The sequence below is a fragment of the Pithys albifrons genome, chromosome 6, assembly GCF_047495875.1.
Source record: "Pithys albifrons albifrons isolate INPA30051 chromosome 6, PitAlb_v1, whole genome shotgun sequence".
NCBI lineage: Eukaryota > Metazoa > Chordata > Aves > Passeriformes > Thamnophilidae > Pithys > Pithys albifrons.
Genome location: NC_092463.1, coordinates 17,456,831 through 17,479,515, shown reverse-complemented (window position 1 = coordinate 17,479,515; position 22,685 = coordinate 17,456,831). Strand labels below are relative to the sequence as shown.

Genomic DNA, 22,685 nt, shown 5'->3' with positions numbered 1-22,685 from the left:
CAAGAGAAACACATAATTTGTATGTTCCTCGTGCCAGAGCAAGATGAGACACACAGAAATCAGGTCACTTCCAAAGGTTTGCTGTGAGCTATAGAACTGCCAAGGGTTACAGTGCAACATGCTTATTGAAGCACCCTCTAACAACTACAGAAGAAAAAACATCAACTCAAGCATCCAACTCCACCTGCCACCTCTGAGGTTACAGAGTGAAACCTCTGAGTGAGAGGTAAGAACTTGGGAGGTGACCACACCTTGAACAAGGACAAACAAATCTTAAGGCAATTAAAAACTACCATTAGTTATCTGACCTACGCTTTTACCAGCGGTAAGAACATCAGTATCGGCCCAGTACACAACAGCACACCAGACTGCAACTCCACTGAACTGGAGTGAACTGGGGCAATCTCAGCAGGTATGTGCCCCTGCCCAGTGCAGCTGGGCCAGCACACACAGGCAGCACAGACAGTCCCCACTGCTCAGGAACATGGCGCTAGCACTGCCAAAGAAATAAAATCTACACACTCTGAAGAGTTTTATCTTTATATAATCTGTTATCCTTGAACTTACAAGAAGAAATACAAATCCCAGTGAAGCACAAAATCCCTGTAAGAATAACTTGTGTTTAGTTGGGTAATAGCTACAAACCTCAATCACCTCTGAAGAGACCATGAATTCAGACTGTAAAGTTTATAGTCCACTTTTACAAGGAGAAAGAAGAAAATCCAGAGGGAAGAGAGAAAAGAGCGAGAAATAAATGCACACTACTGGGTAAAAATATATGCTATTTAGTTGTTAACTACCCCAAACCTATCTAGACTTAAAATACTAAATTTAAGACTGCTCCATGATTACCACCTCATTCTAGAACACACAAAGGACTATACTCTTGCAATCTTCTATCATGGGAATAAGGGAAGTGAAAATGTATTAATCGTCAGAGGGATTTGGAGTCGCTCGGCCTGGAGAAGCGAAGGCTCCAGGGAGACCTCAGAGCACCCTCCAGTTCCTAAACAGGTCTACAGGAAAGCTGGAGAGGGACTTGTTACAAGGGCCTGTAGGGATAGGACAAAGAAGAATGGCTCTAAAGTGAAAGGAGGCAGGTTTATGTTAGGTATTAGGAAGAAATTCTCTTCTGTGAGGGTGATGAGCAACTGAAACAGGCTGCCCAGAAAAGCTGTGGATGTTCCATCCCTGGAAGTGTTCAAGGCTGGGTTGGATGGGGCTGAGAACAACCTGGTCCAGTGAAAGGTGTCCCTACCCACAGTGGGGTTTGCTCAGGTCAACTGGTAGGGAGTCACCCAGTTAAAAAGGGACCAAATTAACAAAATCCATTCCAGATAAATCAGGGTTCATGTGACAGATTTCAGTGTTTTAAAAAGATGATTAGAAATCAGAATTAAAAACTTCACATATCTAGACAGAAGACATGCTGGGCTTCTTCTCTTTTCTTTTTTTAATCTGAACCTACAAAACATTCCAGAGTAGAAAAGATACATAGTTTTCTATTTTTTAATACATTATGTTTAAATTAAGTAAAACCAATAACATTAATATTTTCTGCAAAACTTATGCCACTATATTTAAAATGTTTTATATGTTTATGAGGTCAAATAAAACGAAGAGTTGAGCTCTGGGAAAAGATTGATTTACATTACTGGGATTTCTTGGAGAAACAAGCAAATTTAGGTACTTGGCGTTGACCAAGTTCAAGGTTACATTTTCATGGAAGGAACATTACAAATTCAACACACATCCTCATGGACTCAAAAAACAAAACAAAACAAAAAAACTCCTAGTCAAAATCCACAAAGCTGAGTGGAAGTGTTCTCATACCAGACATTGCCCAAAAGCCCACAGAGATGCAGTGTGAGAAAACTAACTGGGCAGGCTTACATCATATATAAGAACTCCCCATGTACTCCCTACCCACTTGAACCTGAATAGTGACCAGACTCACAAAGCATCCTTTTGTCTCTGCTACCAGTTAAGTTCCCTTATTTCCCTGCTATCTCTACAGAGCATGATTCATGCCTGTCTAACGTTTGCTAGAGGGCTGTGTTGGTGGAAAACAGGCACTTTCTTCCAAGACTAACATTAGAAACAATCCTGGATCAGGTACCAGATAATGCTATTGAAGTCTCTCACAAATTGTTTGCTGACTTCGACGCTCCTCTTGCCATAACAAAAGGGACATATGCAACCAAACCCAAGTTAAACACAGCAGACCAAAGCAAACATTGAGCTCAGTAAATTCTAATAAACTCTGGCATACAAACTGGCACTTTCCTCAACACACTGACCCAGCTTCGTCTGCTACAGTTTCTAAACTGAAGTGGCACTGCCACCTTAAGACGCAAGGCCAACATTACAATTATACCAGACTAGTTAAAAAGGAAGTATTTTTTAATTAACTTCACTTCTGGTTGGTTTTTAAAAATATATTCATGTAGAAAATTTCAGAAATAAAACTTCCAAGTCATGCACTGCTTTAAGTCAGTTATCATGTTATTACTACTTCTCTCAATTAGGTGGCAATTTAGTTATGCAACCCAGCTTAGGCTGAGCTAATATTTAGTAAAAGGCATCACAGTGAATTAAGGTTCTCCATTCTGCCCACAGTAAGCACAAAACTGCACTACTTTTTGTAACTATTAACTTTGAGAAACAGTGATAAGGCTTTTAGTATCTAGCCACACTTACTGTGACGTTTATAATATGGAAGGACTTTCAATGCACTCAAAAGTTTGATCAGGGGACAGCACAGTCCGAATATTAACTGAGGTAAATGTCTTGTTAACCTAGCACAAACTCTGAGCAATTTAAAGGACCCAAACCATCCTTTTATTTCAGCTACAAATATGGCACTCCTCTACTGTGTTGATGATACTGACGCCCAAAGAGGCAGAACAAACTGTTCAGAGACAAAGTTAAAGTTTTAGTCAATAAACAGCAAGGTATTTATTAAGACAACGTTGGGGAACCCTCCAATTAGTATCGGACAAAGAGCTCCAAAGTCTACAGTGAGAAGCTACAGTATTTATATATTTCTAGTGAGGGATTACAATATTTTTACATGCATATTCATACACAATTATAATATTGCAATATCTAGTTATAATATTCATAGCAGGCGGAGTTGGGGCAGAGCTGTCCATTTTGAGGAATATTATGAGGGGAGATCCCGGTACTTCATCTGGTGGTGGTCGTATTTTTCATTCTTCATCCTCATGAACTTTTCAACTCGGTCTGATTTTTGCTGACGCCAGCAGTGGGTCTTGCCAAACATGGTACTCTGGATTTCTTGTCTTCTTTCTTGGTATTAACCTGTTCGCTAAATGGATCTTTAATTATAACTCCCCTGAAAGTTAGATGTCTTCAGTAAATTAAGCCTTATCTCTTGGAAACTCCCCTGAAAGTTGGGTGCTTTTAGTAAAATTCCCTAGGTTCTGGCTTTGCTCTGCTTCAATACTCACACTAAAAATTCTTCAATTTTGGACAAGATATGAACTAACTTTTAAAAGCCTATTTCCACATTCTGGCACTGGAAAGAGCAACCTTACCTTTTGTAGAATATGCCTCAGCAATCATCCGTAGCCTGTACGGCGGCACCGCCGTGAGCTGCAAGTCATCAACACCAACTCTGGCATACGTGTTCAGGGCTTCTTTGTAATCACCCTCCACATAGTTTAATTTGGCCATAATTAGGTTTGCTTCTTGTAGGAATTCTGGCTAGAAAGAAGAGAAATAAGAAAGGGGTTTTCCTGGGAAAACACACCTAATTCCCTCTGATAATTATTACGTCTGTTTTCTGTATATATTCATGTAGAAACTCTCAGCATATTTCTTCTAAAAGAGCAACAAGCCAACAGGATTTCTGTCTCCTGTAATATTTGACAGGCTTGAAGTAGGGGGGAATCCACAAAATCTCATTCCATCGAGGTACTGAAAAGCATTACCAGTAATTTTATATATTCATATACTTATATACAAGTGCACCAGAAATACCTCTCAGTCAGAAACCAGCTTTGCCAGGTGATAAAACTATTTAGAGCAGCCTATCATTACAACTCCTTCAATGACTTCTTTTTTATAACACCATAAGCACAGTTGAAAATAACATAGCATCAAAACTTAATATGTTCCACAGTCTACATATTTAATTCACAAAATTTCAAAGTATCCCAGCAGAATAAATGATTACAGAGGACTGTAAAACAAGCTTCTTTTGATCTCTCAAAAGACAGACGTTGAGTACAGAAGAGATAAGCTGATGTAGCAGATACAACAAGAGTTAAGTAAAAGAAGGGCCAGAATGGTTAAGAACATCAAAAGGTTCTGACTGAAAAAGCTCTCAGATATTAACGTCACTTTCTGCACCTGCAAATACATTTAAGGAACCTTTTCTCAGTACTCCAATTTCAACTTTTCTAATTGTTGCTCAGGCCAACTTACATACCTTTAGATTTCCCCTGTCAAGAGCTGCTGTGAGATGCTTCCTGACCTCAGTCAGCTTTGGCTGGGGGCCACGTGGACTACTACTCTGTTTAGGAGTGTTTTCCTTCAAAAACTGTTCTAGTTTGGACTCCCCAAGAAGAAGCTCTGCCATGTCATCTGTAAATAAAACCAAACACAGGAAGTATTAGAAATCATTTTATTTCACTACCATTTCAGTGGAGACAGCCATTGCCTGAATTTTAAATAGAAACTAACCAAAACAAACACAGCATCAAGTATTCAAGTTTCTCACAAGTCATGTGGCACTTGGTTTTACTTTTCAATTTATCTTTTCCCTGATTCACTGTAGAATGAAGTCTCCTGTGTTCTAACACACAAAGAATTAGAACACTAATCTGAAGTCAGCATTCACACCTTCCTCCTTGTAAAGCAGCACTTGATTCCCAAGCTTTATGTAACTTTCTGAATGTGACAAGACACTCACTTTACCCAAAAAATGGTTTCAAATATGAATACTGGTATTGGATTAATTAATTTGTTTGAAGTTGCATGACCCCCATGATATCTCTGATCACCACCCCTGTCTTGTCTGTAGATCTCACTCACACCTTGTTAAGGCTCCAGCCATCCCAAGTCTTCAGTATGAAAGTCCATTTCTCAACACTCACTCGCCTCATTCCTTAGGGATTACCACCACTTCTCAGACCTGAAGGTACAACTTACACCAGGCTGCCCAGCAAAGCTGCACCCAGCACACCTGCTGAAGTTCAAGAACCTGGTCATCCTCTACTTTATCCAGGGCCACTAAACGTGTTTTACTGAAATGTCTGGAATTCTTCCTCTGGTAAAAAGAGTGCTATAAAACTATTACCTTGGATTTGAAAAGACCCAGTCATGCCTTGCAAGCAATGTCTGAATAATCCAAATATGTAATAACAACAAATAAAATAGATTTTAAAAAAGGAAAAAGGCAAAAAGGTAACAGAAAAGTACTCACTACCTTTAGCACTGTCCCTAGAGGTTATGAAAAGGGACAGAAAGACCAGGGCATGCAGAAGTCAGTATTACTGTAGAGGAAAAGCTTTCCCTCAGGATACATGTATATTTCAGGAAGTATAATGCATTGTCATTTAAGTATAGCAAATTTCAGTACAATGCCCTTCTACAGTATAAAAGGACCAGTACTGTCCTGTAATGTGTCCTACCAAGTAGAAAGATAAAAACCTAGAACTTTTAACTAATCCTTACAACTATTAGTTAACTGCTGATTCTTAAACCACAATTTCTTTAAGAGAAAGTTTAAGAGACCAGACAAATAGCAAAAGCATCAAGGGAGCACTTACTTTTCCATTTATGTTTATTATATGTTGTGCTGGGAGAGATATCCATGCTAAGCTCAGCATTTATTTGTTCTCAACTACCATTCACTCATGTTTTACTGTTCAAGCACTACTGCAGAGGGAAAAGTTTCCAGCATTCTGATTAAGACAAACCACACCACAGATGCAGCCTGGTTACTAGCCTGGTGAGAAGAGGCCACCTCTGTCCTTGAGGCAACAGCAGGATCCCCTTTTAGCTTCCCTTTCTAAGGTTTGACAAGTGCAGCTCTCTTAACTGCTTCTCCTGTGTCACATGCATTTGTTTGCCCCCTTAGCTACTCGGGGGAACTGTGTCCAAAGTCCAGACCACCAAAGCCAACAAAATCCACTGTCTCCCCTTCATCAATACAGTCAGTCACTTCTCATCAAAGCTATCTGGTTGGCTTGTCCCTGATAAGCCCACGTCGACTGATCCCAACCACCACTTTATCCTTCCAACCAGTTTCCAGGACATACTTCTGAATCTCCTCCGAGCCTAACGCTGGGCTGATCGACCTGCAATCCATTGACTCCCCTTCATGACCTTCTTGGGAATGGCCATATGTGCCTTTTTCCAGTGACCAAGAATCAACCCGAACACCAGGACCTTTCCATGCAATGACCTTGGAGCTCTGACACAACCCCTGGCTATCAGAGACCTGCACATGCCCCTTTCCCCAGCACAGCACTCCCCTGTCAGGGTGTGACGCTTCACTGAAGGGATGTTTCCAACAAATGGAGTTATTTTCCATCAACAGCAACATGTTTTATGCAAGCAGCATTATATATACTAAAAAGCACAAATGCTACAGACAATTGTCACTTGGAGCAATACAAGATATTTTCCAAGAAAAGTAATATGCTAAAATGATTTCTTTTCATTTTTAAAGACAGTAAGCATCTATTTTCTGGCAGTCTATTTTCCACACATTCTTTCTTTCTCTTTAAACAGAAATCTTACCATAATTGATAAAAACCAACAGCTTGTGTAGCTCCAGTTTCAAGCTACAAACTAAACAAGAACTTAAACTGACCAAATCTAAATATGATATTTCAGCCCAAATCTCCTTTGTTACACGCTTACTCCAAATCCTACATTTCATTCCCATAGCCATGGTATTATTATAAACACATAGTAAACTCAGGCATTATGACCAACATTACCCTTCTCAAAGACAGCTTTAGCACAACACTCCATAGGGCTGCACTTTCTCCAACTCATCTCTCTGTCACAAAAAAGACAGCTAGTTTTATACACCAATGCAAGGCAGGTTAGTTTGGTGCAAGGAGTTTAACACGTGTTGTGTGAAAGGCTCTCAGAGATCAGAAGCCCATTCCAAACTTACAAAACTGTACTTGAGTTCACTGTATGCAATTATTTGCCTTGCAAATAAGGGCACTGAGGGGTCCTTTCAAGACAGTTATTTCACACAAAATATTCAGAAGATTCCAGTGCATGTGTTCCGAGTACACAATTTTTACTTATGAACCTCTTTAAAAAGGCAAACAGAAAATAGGAGTGGACCTTGAAAATAATACTTGAGGTCATCACAGTAATGTCCCATTTGGGGGTACAATTAATTTTGCTAATTGTATTTTTAAAGCTTAGTGGCGACTTAGAATAGGGTGAAAATACATCAGACTGGTTAGTCTCAGTTATAAGGGATGTGCGAGTTGATACTCAGCAAAACCAAAGCCCTTCATTTAACAAGTAACGTTCCTCTTCTCTTTTATTCAGTTTAGCACTTCACTGAGCAAGTTCCATTTCCAAAGAAGGCTGAGGAAACATGAACAGCAAACATAGCAAGGAATTCAAATGACACTCTAAGACAAGTGCTTTGGTTCCAGAGTTGAACTATCATCAAGGCTTTTAAACACTTCAAAAATAGCAGAACTTGAAAAGCACCAAAGAAGAATCACATGTGTCTTTCCCTCTTATATGCATTCCTTCAAGCAGGTCTCAAAAATTCTTCTGGTCCAAAAAAATAGATCTGGATTCTTACACTAGATTAGCTGAAGAACAGGTCAGACACTAAAGGAAAAGAAAATAAACCTTGCACTCTGGGTGTCAAAATGCATGCCCTGAGGCATGACAATTCATAAAATGAGGTGCTGAAATCTCTCCCATTACTAAAGAGGAAAATAATCACTTTGCCTATAACCAAACAGCACTGGCAAGAGCAAACAGCAACCGTTCCAGCTGCACCACAGAAAGGGGAAGACCAGCTTTAGAAGATTCAATTCTCACCCATTTCTGGTGCCACAATAGAACAAGGCTGGGATGGACACAGATACCTCACTCGGCAGAAAGTTTGTAAGGCCACTCCTGTCTTGTACACAGTAGATTTTTTCACAGCAGGGAAAGTAAGAGGAGAGAAACATAAAGCTACCTCTTGAAACTTAGTTTATCCTCTCTGTCTCTCTCTCTTTCTCTTCCCTCTCTTGCTCTCTCCCCTTCACCCTAAGGTGTTTCTTCTCTCTGTCTATGGCTGGAAAAAATACAATGTCGTCTCTGAAGACAGGACACAAGCAAGAACAAAGTGTTAAGGTCAAGCTGACACATACTCTGAAACTATCCCAGACACCTTAACATGAGAATCAAAGTAGTCTGTAGCACCCAGATATTTTGTTCACATCACTGATCCAAGACAGAGAAGCTAAGGATCCATACACTGGCCAGAGACAGTCACAGTGCAGCAACATGTACAGCACACACCCTCCTTCACAGGAAAGGTGGCAGAGGAAAAACAGCAGCTGCAACTTAGACACAGATCCAATCAAGCATCAAAACAAAAGCTGTTCTTCTAGGTCATCCATACACAGCACAACTCATCCTTTCCCTGTGTCCCCACTGCAAACCACAAGACACAGCACCCCCAGAACTACTGTCAGACTGGCTCTCCTGGCAGAGCTGCAGCATGTGCAGCTGCTAGTGGGGAACACTCGAAGACAACAGGTCACAGACTGCAAACCATAAAAGCCACTGCAAAGGAGAATTTTCTTATTTACTGAGTGAGTCACTCACCTCCTAAGTCAGTCAGTCAGTCAGTCAGTCAGTCAGTCAGTCAGGGCCAGACACTGGCAACAAAGTTTTAAATCCTATTATTACTGGGAAGTACTTTATTAAGAAAGCATTGGTTTGAGGTGTGTCAGTCTCCTGTGCCAGTAAGAACAAGACTCAACGGTGCTTATAATTCCAATTACATGGACACTTCTGAAGGAAACTATTTACAAAACTATAGCTCTAGCAGAGTTTTCCATCAGTTATAGCTATCCCTTAAGACATCCTGAAATAATGCAAGTATTGTTTGAGAAGAAATTGCTTTTCTTTTTCTTCCAGCACAGTATGAGTAAACAACTAGATTACATTCTTCTAAGAGATATTTTAGAGACAAAACTGAACTGTGTAAAGCTGATACCTTGAAGTCTAGTGTTCTTTCAGACAGCCCAAATAGATGCTTCAGAAGAAAACACATTTGAAAACAGTTTCAGTACCATGAAACTTTTAGAAAATTGAGATAGTTATGGATCAGCATAAAATCTTTGATTAAAGATTCCTTCTTATTCATGTATTTCTCTGCTGAAGGGTTCATCAACAGCAATTACTTGGTACTGTTAGGGGGCTGATGCCATTCATCACAACTGCATTGCAGAACCCTTTCCTAACTGGAGAAGAATAGCCTTGCTTGCCCATCTGTTTCTGCCACATCACAGGACCACAGAAATTACCCACCTGCCTAACAGCATGTTCTTTGCCTACCATCAAAGGCAGCTCTGAGCACCCTGGCACTGCAAGACAAACTGAGGGATGCTTTACTTGAAATGCCCATTCTCTGAGCCCTGAAAGCAAAAACCCAGACACTTCTACACATGCAAGCTGCTTTCTTTCAGCTTAGACACACTCATGCAAAGTGTCTTGAGAAGGACATGGCCATCCCTCTGCAATAGGGATCAATAGAAACCAGCTTCAAAATGAGAATATAGGCTGCAATAAACACAGGTAGAAAAAAACCACACATGATGACTGCCTTTGTAAAATAGTGTATAAAAATAAAATGAAAGCTGCTTTGTTACTTTATTTGTAACATCTGCTTTTAGAAGCAGATTCATTACTATAGTACCGGGATCTGAGGCAGCTGTTCACAGAAAACCAGAATTAAAATAAAGGATTAATCTTCATTTATTCTTGGTCAAGAATGATGAATAATACTTATTACTAGTAGCTTAAAGCCATGGTCCATCTTGAAATATCCACTGAATCACATGCTAAAATGCAAACCCATCAGCTTCCTGATGAATGCTCCCACAACCTCCTGGCACTTGCTGAAGAACTAGGGGGGAGTCAGCAGGCGAGGTGAGAGGACTATCTAGCTCTAAATTACTTCCTAAAAGCAAGGTTAGGAAGAAAGGAAGAAAGGAAAAAATGAAAGCATTGCATAGAGTTAAAAGAAAAAAGAAAGAAAAGAAAAAAAGCTTAGCTAAATACAAATTAGGAGCTCTGTCTCTTGCCTTCAGAGTCCCTCTTCAAGAGGTGACTTTACAACTTTATTCAATTCCAGAGTACATTAAGATGTTTTCAAGTGAATGACAGACGTGGCCTCAATAGAACTAATGAACCTGCTTGCCACCTGTTGTTCTGTGAAGCACCACATAAAACTGCTTTGCTAAACTATTAACTTCTCCTGTGGTGACTCAACAGCCTCAGATAAAAACAAACCAAAACACTGAAATTTGTCTAGATCATGACCACCACCTAAGTGTTCCTAATATTAATGCAGAAAAATTAATTTTTAAAGGGTCTGATAATTATTTTTTTCAGTGTATTTTTACCATCACAGGGAAATACTTGAAAAGTCCAATGCAAATACAGCTCTAGGATAACAGAGTTACTTATCACTGCTATGGCAACAACTATCAACAACCCTGCTCCTGGTATCAAGTCTCTCTACATCAGATGTTTCTCTGCAATGACACATCTGTGTCAGCTGCTGTGGTACCTGGCAAGGACACACAGGACTCTGTGCTAACACCAGTTACAGGTCATGAAGCCTTCCCTGACAGCTCAACATCTAATGCAAGACACTGTGTATAGAAAACCATTATTTCTTCCTTATATACAAAATGGCATAAATAAAATGAAACACTTTTAGTATTTCATTTCATTTTCTTCTGAATTACACAGCTGCAAGAAAAAAGTGCAGAATTAGGCTCAAATCTCCTACTTCAATGACTTAAGCAAAGAGCCTCAACCTGAATTTGAATAGGAGGTATTTAGGGATAGGAAATAAAGAACAAACTAGCTACAGAATCTGTAAACAAACAAATGTTTGTCTTTCCTTGTAAGCAAGCAGATTAATCTAGAAGCATGTTCTATCACATGTTGCTTCACCCACTCTCCACCACAATCTTCAGTATTTCAGGTAACATATTTCAGACTTTTAAAAAGCACAATTGCCACAACTGAAGTCTAAAGATTACGGTCATCATTAGTTCCAACCGAAGATACTGCATGAGGTGAGATCAGTTAGATAAAGAATGGAGAACAGAAGACACTGCCCCTTCACCTGCTCGGTACTGGATTCCAGAAAGGAAAAGAAATGAGAAATTCCAGTCTTAACTCAGAAGTAAAAATAATAATAATTAAAAAATTAAAGAATCAGGGCAGGAAAGAACCAAGAGGTTAAAGGAAAAATAGGACATTTCCAGTATCTCAGTGGGACTGTACATTGATGCCCAGAATTCCCACAAGCTGAGACTTGCCTTGTAATCTCTCTTCTGGTGCTTCAAATCCCCACAGAGGGAAACTAACTCAGGAGCAATAAAGTAAACTGTCCCTACTCAATTCCCCAAACTCTTACTCTCTCTAAAGGTAAAACTGAAGGCTCAGAGTACCTGAGGGGCTGCATGTTGCAATAATTTGAGATTATTCTTTTTCTGAGTTCCTATAACATGTTAGAATATCATCATGTCTAAATATAAAAAAACAAACTAAGGAATTTTATCCAGGAATGGGATGCAGCAAGAAGGATCCCAAAGGGGCCAATTGCTACATACAGTAACCAGATAAAAATTTCAAAGTCAAATTTTTGTAAGAACTTCTGAAAACAAAAAAATCTTATAGTATCAAACAGAACATATATCGAGAAGGCCATTTTGAAATAGGGCTTTCTTCCAGAGAAGTATCTGGAAATCTTGGATCTAGAACTGATTTCATACTCAACTGGCAGCAGACACATGAAACACCAATTTTTAACCCAGGAACACACTGCCCATACCTTAAAGCAAAGACATTTGCTTTGTTCACAATGCATGCAACAGTGAATAAGAGCAATGGCTTGAAGAGGAGCATTAGCAGAAATCCCCAAGTACTCATTCAACTCTGTGCTCAGCACTCAGTAACTCTGACCAAAATTAAAATGAATGCTAAAACTAATTTTAGACTTCTACAAGGTTTACATTAAAGACAAGAAAACAATATATGGATTCTATCACTATTACATAGCAAGAATTCACAGCATCACAGGATGACAGGCTGGAAAGGACCTCTGGAGATCATCTAGTCCAACACCCCTGCTCCAAGCAGGAGGAACTAGAGCAGCTGCCCAGGATCTCGTCCAGCCAGGTCTCTGGGGACAGGGGAAGAGCACCCAGAGGGGAAGAGCACCCAGAGAACCCGTGTAGACCCACAGGCACTACCAGGAGAAAGGCTAAAGACCGATGCAGATGATACACATGTAGAACGAGAAGCAGAAAACACAGTCACCTGTTCAAAGAAATTTAAGTCTACTTCCCAACACCTTTAATTACACAGTCATCCACTTCTCTACCTTTAAGGACACAGAGGGCATGGCACCTTTTTACTGTGCAGCTGTGCAGTATCTACACAATTTTCCTGCTTGACAGTCAAAACTTGCTCTGAAGAAAAATATTACAGGCTTTACAAACTGGTGAAGGGACTGGAGCACAAGTCCTATGAGGAGAGGCTGAGGGAGCTGGGGGTGTTTAGCCTGGAGAAGAGGAGGCTCAGAGGCGACCTCATCACTGTCTAGAACTACCTGAAGGGAAGTTCTAGCCAGGTGAGGGTTGGTCTCTTCTCCCAGGCACTCAGCAATAGGACAAGGGGGCACGGGCTCAAGCTCTGCCAGGGGAAACTGAAGTTGGAGATCAGAAAAAAATTCTTTACAGTGAGAGTAATCAGGCATTGGAATGGCCCGCCCAGAAAGGGGGTGAATTCACCATCCCTGGAGGTTTTTAAACAGAGATTGGACGTGGCACTGAGTGCCGTGGACTGGAGTTGGACCAAGGGCTGGACTTGGTGATCTCGGAGGTCTTTTCCAACCCAATCGATTCTATGATTCTATGATTTGTGCATAAGCAAATTTACTTTCAAAGTACCTCTACTACTGCAATTTATTTTATGATGGTACATATTAAGAAGAATAGAAAACTTCAGCAACTGTTTTGAATCATATTAATTTAATGTTGGGGTGTTTTTAATATTAAAGCTCCCAAATTTTGTGAAATGTTAAGACTATCAGAACAGTAAATAATCAAGACAGTATAGTCACAATGTATCATCTAGAATATTGAATTAAACCTGCCCCATTCAGTCAAATGCAATGCAAAACCACAAAATAAGAATGTATGTCATATCCAAGACTGGGAAGCACAAAGTGTGGGAAAAAGGATCACTATTATCTTCGGGTGTTTAACTGGGAACAATTGCAGTAACCACACTGAGGAAGAATGATCAAAATTTAGCTTCTTCCCATTTATGTTTGTTTAGGTTACAAAGATCAAAGAGTGACTGGGAGAACAGCAAATGCACATGCTGTGAGAGCCAGGAATTCTTTCCAATCTCACCTGTTGCTATGATTTATTTCTCAAAGGACAAACCAGTTTTCCTGTTGCTACTAACAACAACAAAAAATACTACAGACTATTTAGATGGAAGACAAAAACCAGTTCTTTAAGTTCTCTACCATTTCCAATTTCCTCCTCCTGCCTCTCCAGGTTCACCTGGGAAAACTCAGGTAAATCCTTGAGAGGCATTACCCTCCATATGTCAGTCTCAGAGATAATTCCCAGACTCCCACCTTTCCTTAAACCCAGCTCTAAAGCAACCCCATTAGAGCCTTGATTAATATACGCATTTTCTCTCCATTAAGGTAAAGAGACTGTAATTAAATGGTAAAAACAAAACCAGGAGTGTGGCTGGAAGGTGAGCCCAGGAAAATCTGAATTTGAGATAAGGCACACTTAAAAGATAAGGAACAACTTATTCATATAATTAAATGCAGAAAAATATGGGAGGGCCTGGAAGCTGTTGGTGTTTTCCTATCTCTGTTGTCTTTGCAAGTTTTATGGAGATAAATCAAGTTATGGGGCTCAGGTCAGCTGTGTTTAAGATTCATCTACAGACTAAAGGGATTTCCCACCCACTTTTTGTGAAAGAAGCACAATTTACAACCCCAGATAACATGAGACTGTAGTAAAGGATTTCTGTTTATGCATACACATTTTAATGGAATCATACCAATCACACATAGGTCATCAGTGGGCTGGGAACTTGCAACACTTCCTGAAGCAACAGAGCAACTGATACCATCACTGATCAGAGCAGCTACTAAAACCTGCCACTGTGCATTCTGCCACACATTTTGCTGACACTAGAGAAATGCCCAAAGTCAGCACTCTCTCCCCACAGCCTGGAGCAGAGATCACATGCTCTCCCATCTCACTATGCACCACATCACACTACCAGCCTGACATCCTCCCTCCCTCCAGTTTGTCTCAGCATCCTGCCACTCCACTTTTGACAGAGTTATTGACTTCAGTCACTCTTTATCAGATCACAAAATAAATTGTGTTCAGTGCAGGAAAAACTGCACAGAATTTAACCATCAAATTCTAATTTTTTTTTACTTATAAGACAGGTTTGAGAGGAGGAGGAATGGCCCAGACTTGGCAGGGACAGAGAGTGGCCCACACTTGGTATGGTTAAGGACCTTCTGTCCCCTTCTTTACTGCCATGCAAATCAAACTCAAACAAAAGTGGTATCAATGATCCTGAGTTTATGCTAATGAACTTATTTCCCTATAGAAAAGTTAACATTAACCTTTAACCCTTGAAGTTAGGTTAAAAGAACCTAGAGGAGGTACAATACAGACATATACCAGTATTTATTTACAGATAAATCTGGTTACCATTTCTTCTTGTAACTTTAAAACAAGGGAAAAGTCCAACCAACCCAACATCAATATATGAGACGTCCAATTTCTAAGATAATTCCATTAATAATATGTAGAAGTATTCTTACAAATGTAAGCAGCTATAAGCTCCAAATATGGAAGCAGTTAGTTCACTCTACTCAGACCAACTATACACTTTCTCAGAGGGGGAGAATAAAGCACCCCTTGCCTTTGCCCTTCACTTGTTGCTGCCATTGTTCATTTTCCACCAGCTGTTAAACTCTTCAGACCCCTGTGGGAGGCAAATCAGCTCGGCAAGGCAGCAGACTTCAAACCCAGAACAAGAGTACAGGGTTTTCTGCTGGCCCAGCACGGTAATTCCCTGGTGTTTGTCAACACAAGGGAGAGGCCAGGAACACATAACCAGGAGAAACTGCACGGAGAAGCAGCAGCCTGAGCAAAGGCAGGGAGAAAGAACCTCCTCCACGCAATAGCAGCAAGGTGTTAGACCAGCTTAGTTACTGTGAAATCACACTGACTACGCTCCCATTTTCTATTCCAGATGACAAGTCAGTTGGAACACAAGCAGCAGATCTACATCATCACTTACACTGTTATAACACCCCTGGCTATCAGAAGAAACAAAGCTGTCAGTCAAAAATAAGCCAACACATCTTAGTACTGACACAGTCTTTGGTCTTCATTCAGAAGAATGTCTGTCCTCAGTAAACCTGTTCTGTAAGTATGACAGCAAATGCAATAGGAGGAAAACAAACAAGATAACAAATTAGCAGGGTGCTTCATTTCCACTTTTGTGGACATGCAAAAAGGCACATCACATGGTCTGCAAAGAGCTCTTAGGAAAGCCTTGCATATATAAATTGCACTACAAACCATATGCATAAAAAAACCAAATAAATTTGGTAAACACCTTCTAAGTAGGGCATGAGTCCTAAGAGGTTTAGAAATCCCTTGTTTACTCTGAGGATAAGCTTTAACCATACATTTGAGGTCTTTTATTTCACAAGGCAGTGAAATGGATAAAAACTGATAAGATGTTTCTGGTTTTATGTCCTAATTATATTAAGGAAGCAGCACAGAAAGTGACAAACAAAATTATACATGGAAAATAATTCATGATCCTTTGGGTTTGCTACCCTGCTCCAGACTCCTCTCTGTCCCCTTATTCTGCCAAGCTAATTGTGAGAAAAGGTATAATAGGAAACTGTAGAAACAAGGTGTTGAGAGGAAAGGCAGTCAGAGAAGAGATCACATGCAAAAAATACAAACCAAACAGAAACAGGAGAGCAAAAAAATTTCACTTGGTAAGAAAGTAGTGTGTTACAATGTTAGTGCATTTCTATCAGCAAAGTGGATACCTGTAGGTCATGTTCGATTTTCATGAAAACATCACAATGGTCTTGGTAGCAGGAAGATCTGTGACCTTCCCGGCCATACATTCTCTCCCCACAGCAATGCAGAATTTCACACTGGATAAGGTTTCTACAGAACCACATCATTCTACCTCATTTGAACTATCAAAATTCGCCTCCTCAGTGCTTTTCCAGACAGAGCCATCCATCTCACGGAACTTGAACAAGGTCACGTTACAATTGCAGCAACAAAGAATGGCCGGAAACACCCATGGAAATTCATGGATCCTTTATTTTATCCATTCAGCTTGCTACGGAACCAATCTCAAATTTCCTCACTGTGTTCCCAAAGGAAGGAAAGAAAACATGAGAGCACTGATGTCCTGAAAATACCCTGCACAGACACAACCTGCATACTGAAGTCCATTGTAGCTGCTTCCTTTGAGATGCTTCTGTTTCAGCAAAAATACATAACTTGCAATCAGCTTTGCAAAGTCATTGTTGTCTTCCAAAATTATCATTCAAATATCACAAAATTTCAACACCATGAGAATCCCAATTCCTAAAGATATGAGTGGCAGGATACTTGAAATAAAGCTGTGGCAGAGAGGCTTCAAAACACAATCGCCAAAATCCCAAACACTTCAATAAAATACATGAATCATCTGTATGATGAACATGTTATGATAAATATACTGAAAAAAAAATCCTAAGCCTTATCTTCAATATTTAAGAAGAAAAACCTTAAAGAACTCTTAAAAATAAAAGTTTAAATGAAAACAGAAAAGGGCTTTCAATTATATGTGATCATTGGCATCAAAGTGCTGCAGTCATTAGTTATTTTGGAGGCTGCTACACTGAACTGTGATCTTCAAGAAAATCTCTCTCTTACGAAATGCTGCATTTCGTACACTTTCCAAGACAAAGTTGTACATGGTTCTCCTACAGATTAAGGCCTTTATTAAAGCAGCCCATTCAGACTGGCTTAAAATATAAAAGAATCCTATAATGACTGTTTCTCAATTCTAGGCACATTTTAAAATACATTCTCATTAAATTCGGATATTCAACATTTACTATTTTGCCTCTTCCAACATTCTGTGTACAAGTAGTTTTGTCCTCCAAGCTTTCCCCAACTCTCATAACTGTGCTTCAGCCTCAGGCTGCTCATTTCAATGTTAGACAAACCTCAACAAACAAGCAAAACTTCTTCAAAACATTTTCTTAGGACTGTGGTGGTTCAAGCCCAGCTGGAAATGAAGCACCACACAGCCACTCGCTCAATGCTCCCTTCCCCTCCCATCCCCATGGAATGGGGAGTAGAGTCAAAGAAAAACTTGTATGTTGAGGTAAGAACAATCTAATAATTGAAAATACAGTAAAATGCAGTAATAATGGTAAATTATAATAATAATAATCATGATAATGAAAAGGGAAAACCAAGTGATGCACAACTCAATTGCTCACCACCTGTTGGCTGATGCCAGATTCCCTTTCCCTAACCCAGATCAGTCCCCCTTCCAGGCAACTTCCCCCAGTTTATACACTGTGTATGACATTCCATGGTGCGGAATAACCCTTTGGTCAGGTCAGGTCACCTGACCCAGCTCTGCTTCCTCCCAGTTTCTTTTATGTGCCTCCTCACCAGTGGAACACGAGACAAGAAAAGAGTCCTTCACTTAGGATAAACAACTTAGCAAAAACTCAAAACATCAGTGTGTTATCAACAGTTTTCCCAATCTGAATCCAAAACATAGCATTGCAACAGCTAGTGGGAAGAAATTAACTCTACCCTGGCTGAAACCAGAACAGAACCTAAAAATGCTAGTGAAACCAGCTGGGAACACTGACCAAGTTACATCAGGGAAAACTGCTCTAAGATTCTGTTTCGTGCAACCAAACAGCCTCCAGCCCAGCCAAGGGCCACATCCTGGGGACCTCCAGGGCAGCATGGTGATTCCTATGCTGGCTGCCAGTTTTTGCAAATCCTGCTATACTGGGTATAAAAGGCAAGGTACTGGCTGTGGAGAAGCTGCAGGAGTAGCTTCTGTGGGAAAAGGCATGGGATTGCCCTGTTCCAGGCCCAGCTGCCTCCAACAGAGCCACAGCAAGATACAGCTTGAGCCCCTCAGCAAAGCTGACAGCACCTCTGAGAAAGTGTATTTAGGGAAACGCAGAAAATGCCACAAAACAGAACAAAAGGAGTGAGAAACAACAGAGGGAACACCAAGGTCAGAGGAGCAGGTGCCAAAGGAGGAATCCCAGGGAGGTGCAGAGAGGACCCAAGCCAGAGCAGGTGGATATGCCCTGAAGGAACTGTGGCACACGGAGAGCATGTGCCAGAGATTTTTTTTTGCTGAAGGACTGCTATCAGTGGGAGCCCACACCAGAGCAGAGGGAAAACATGAGAAGGATGGAGCTGCAGAAAGAAGCCACCTCACACCAACTGTAACCCCTTTGCCCCCTGCACCACACGGGGAGGAGCACAGAAGTCTGGGGCACAGGAGTGAAGTTCAGCCTGGGAAAAGGGGGGAGGAAAAGAGTTACTTTCATGTCTGTCTTTCTTAGTATGTGACTGTATTTTAAATGGCAGCAAATTACATTCATTTACCCCAAGTCAAGACCGTTTTGTCCAGAACAATAATTAGTAAGTGGTCTCCCTGTCTTTATTTGGAGTTACAAATCTTATCCCATTTTCTGCTTCTGTTCCACCACGGAAGGGGAGGGACTGAGCAGCTGGGGGGCCATGTGCTGTTAGCCAAGGTTAACTCACCAGCCAGCACATAACAGTTTTGACCCAATCTGTCACAGGAATGCTGATGAAGCAAGAGCTCAAACCCAGATTTGCATTACAAGGCATGAATCTCATTACTGCTGCCGAGTCCTGGCTCTGAAGTAGAGAAATATAATACAAACTGGCTAAGTGCCCAAAAAATCTGAGTTAGGTTAAAGACCCTTCTTTCACCCATCTCTGTATGTATGTATGTATGTATGTATGTATGTATCTATCTATCTATCTATCTATCTATCTATCTATCTATCCATCCATCCTTTGTGAAAAGCAATGTAAGTCACAGGCTTGATACAGAACACACATTTTCTATGACCCAAACTGTCACTATTTCAGAATACCAAAGGCAGTGACCAATCCATCAATATTTCTCTTCTTTCTTGATCTCAAAGCTCATCAAGTTCACGAAGCCTTTCAAATGCAATCCATCCAGAAATTTGTTCTAGTGGCATTTTTGTGCATCCAAGAGCCCATATAAACTGTCACTGAGATTTGATCCACCACCAGGTTTTACACAGACTCCTAGTGCTATGAGGAATCCATGAGCAGAACTAAACAGAATAAACAACACAATAATCAAGTCCACTCAAATACTGCACCTCTCAAGTGCTGCATTTCTTCAGAAGTATATACTGCTGCCCTGTGCATCCAGTCAGACCTTCATATTGAGAGCTGTCATTACAACTTCTTCTTTCATCTAACAAGGAATGTGAACTTCCTAACAGGAAATTCTGCATCAGCGCAAGACAACGCAAATAATAATCGGGATCATTAAAATTTTTCTTAAGTTCTCTAAACCCCAATTTCAAACAGGAGGTGTAATTAAGTCCTGGTAAAGTAACAATCTATTCTTTTGCACTAGTACAAGATTGAAGAAATTACAAGAGGGCTTCCCCAAAGGATTCCTTCCCATCTGTGTTCACAGAGCAGTAAACACTACTCCTAGCACTGATGATATTCTCAGTCAAAATGCTCCAGCATTACAGAGTTTAAGTCAATTCCGTACACACGAACATATGGACAGAACGAAGATCCTCTTCCCTTTCTCCACCCCTCTCATGCTTTTAAATCATTCCTATGACATATTGTTACACATTCAGCAAAAAAACAGATCTTTTGTTACCTATTCCCAAGTCAATTTGTTAAACTGACCAATACTACAGAAGGATGCAGCAAAGCTCAGAGTGCTTTTTCTTTAGCTGATTGCTTCAGATGTACTAACAACAGGGGCACACATCAGAGCACCTTCCAGTTCGTATCTCTCTTCATGGATGGAATAGAGGCATTGTCTTTCCTTTGTAGTCTTACTAGCTGATAACCTTGACCTGCAACCTGTTAGCTACACCAGGATTTAGAACACAAGCTTCCAGTTTTAGACACTCTCAACAGGAGGTGAAGGTATTTCATTAAATAAATTACTCTCTTCCTGTGTTACTCCACTACAGAAGAGTCCAGTGCAGTCCCTGAGCTTACTCACTGTTGATGTTCTCAGTTAGCTAGACTTGGAAGCCATGAAATTGATTTAATCATTTATGTGCTGTTAAAAAAGAGATAAAATCGACACATGATACTTTCCCATGTTTTAAAGATCAGGAAATGATTCAATAATTTGCATTTTGACTGGTACAGAATCTAGAAGATGCCTTAATAGGAAAATCACTGAAGTGTAAACTTAGATTGCATAATCTTCTGTGATATGCTTCAGTTAGGTAAAAAGTACTCAGATTGGAGAAACTCAAGTCAAACTGTCAGTAACATCTCCTACCTAGCTCTCCCCACATGCCTGAAATATCTTAGCACATCTTAAAACTACGAAGATCAAGCTTCCCAACTAGACAGCCAAAACCCATTCGTTTTGTGTGAAGTGATCTCTACCTAGTTCACAGTCTATCAATTATGCAAGTTCTGAAACAAACCATAATACTTCGCACCTTTTCACTCATGTTTATTTTTAGTTAGCATAACAGCAGTGTCAGGATCACCATCTTGTTGTTTTAAAAGCAAATGTATATAAGGTTACCTACTATCCAGCCATCCATTCTTAAATTCTCTCTTTCTCTTCGAGTCAGGCTTTACCTCTTTCATTTGTGTTTCTACAGGCCTGCATCATGCAGTCTTCTTCCCTGTCTAAATCTGCAAAGCTATCACAGCCCTCACAGCGAACTCCCACTGATGTCAACCTTATGCCTCGTCCTCTCTATGTTAACTGAGCACCTCTGAATTCACCCCAAGTTCTGCCTTTGCAGACTCGACTGCTCTCTGCAAATAACTCCAAGTCCACCTCAGGCAGTGACTGAGCCCTGAGAGGCAGAGACTACGGCCGTACCTTTTCTCACATACAGAATGAAGGCATCCATGGCAAAGAAAACTTCCCTGCATCTCCCTGGTTCATTAGGTACTTCCATGCCTCAGACCGAAGCACTGCTTCTCAGCTCATTCAGAAAAACACTTAGAATTTTGTGATGTAAGAAACAAGAGACCAAGCAAACTATTCGTAGTTTTTATGTGAAAATAAATGGAGCTGCACTACATTGCTGAGGTATGCTTTTAAGAGAAAGGACGGCAGCCTCCATAGGGCAGGCTGAGCACAGATCCCCGGCAGCGCACGGCGGGCAGAAGGACATTCCGGGCTTTATGCACGCTGTCAGCAGCATGTGTGCTCGCACAGCTGCGGCGCCGGGAGAAACACGGGCTGCTCCGGGCCGAAACTCCGCAGGGCCGGCGGCGGCAGCGCGGCGGCTCCGGGAGAACAGCGCGGCGTCCCCGGGCCGGGCCGGGCCCCGGCGCCCCCCTGCCTGCCCCTGCCTCTCCCTGCCTGCCCCTGCCTCTGCCTCTCCCTGCCTGCCCGACTCCTCCTGCCTGCCCCTGCCTCCGCCGCCCCCCGCGCCGCTCCGCCCGGCCCCGCCGCCCCCTGCCACTCCGCGGCTGCACCTGCCGGGCCTCGCCCCCCGCCCGCGCCGCACCGTTCGCGATGAGCTTGGCCGAGAGCTGCTTGACGAGCTCGGGGATCCGCTCCCACTGGCACTCCGAGCGGCACCGCTCAATCTCCGTCTCCAGCCGCGAGCCCGCCTTCCTGGTGGCCATGGCCGGGCCGCGGGGCCCCGGCGGGGGCAGGGGCAGGGGCAGGGGCAGGGCCCGGCGGGATGGGGCCGGGGCCGGGGCCGGGGCCGGGGCCGGGGCCGGGGCGGCGGCGGAACTCGAGGCTGCGGCCGCGCCGCGCTGGCGGCACCGGCAGCGCCCGAGCGGCGCCCCCTGGCGGCGGCGCGGGCGGGGCGGGGCCAGCGGCGGCCGGGCCGGGCCGGGCCTGGGGAGCGCCCGCCAAGCCGGGGCCACTGCTCAGACCGCCCGCCCTCGGACCCGACACCGCCCGCCCCCAGGGCCGACCCGCTCCCGACTCCGACACTGCCCGCAGGCCTGCACGACCGCCGCTGGCAGCGGGGCTTGTACCGCCGGGCTCCCGTGGACACCGGCAGGAGTTGCTCCTTCAGAATCCACTTAGACATGGGCGAGAATGGC

At 42.0% G+C, this 22,685-nt stretch overlaps 1 protein-coding gene across 2 annotated transcripts in view; it reads right to left on the bottom strand.

Moving 5' to 3' along the window:
• Positions 1-22,407, bottom strand: part of TTC7B (tetratricopeptide repeat domain 7B) — a 121,454-nt gene extending 99,047 nt beyond the window's left edge. Inside the window, exons 1-3 of one of the 2 annotated variants that reach the window (XM_071557676.1) lie at positions 22,133-22,407; positions 4,457-4,611; positions 3,561-3,729 (exon numbers count right to left, since the gene is read on the bottom strand). In XM_071557676.1, coding sequence (XP_071413777.1) covers positions 3,561-3,729; positions 4,457-4,611; positions 22,133-22,253 — 445 coding nt within the window. In that variant the 5' untranslated portion in view covers positions 22,254-22,407. Of the gene's footprint in view, positions 1-3,560; positions 3,730-4,456; positions 4,612-22,132 lie in introns of those variants that run through there. The other variant, XM_071557677.1, reaches the window with a different exon arrangement.
• Positions 22,408-22,685: the final 278 nt, after the last annotated feature.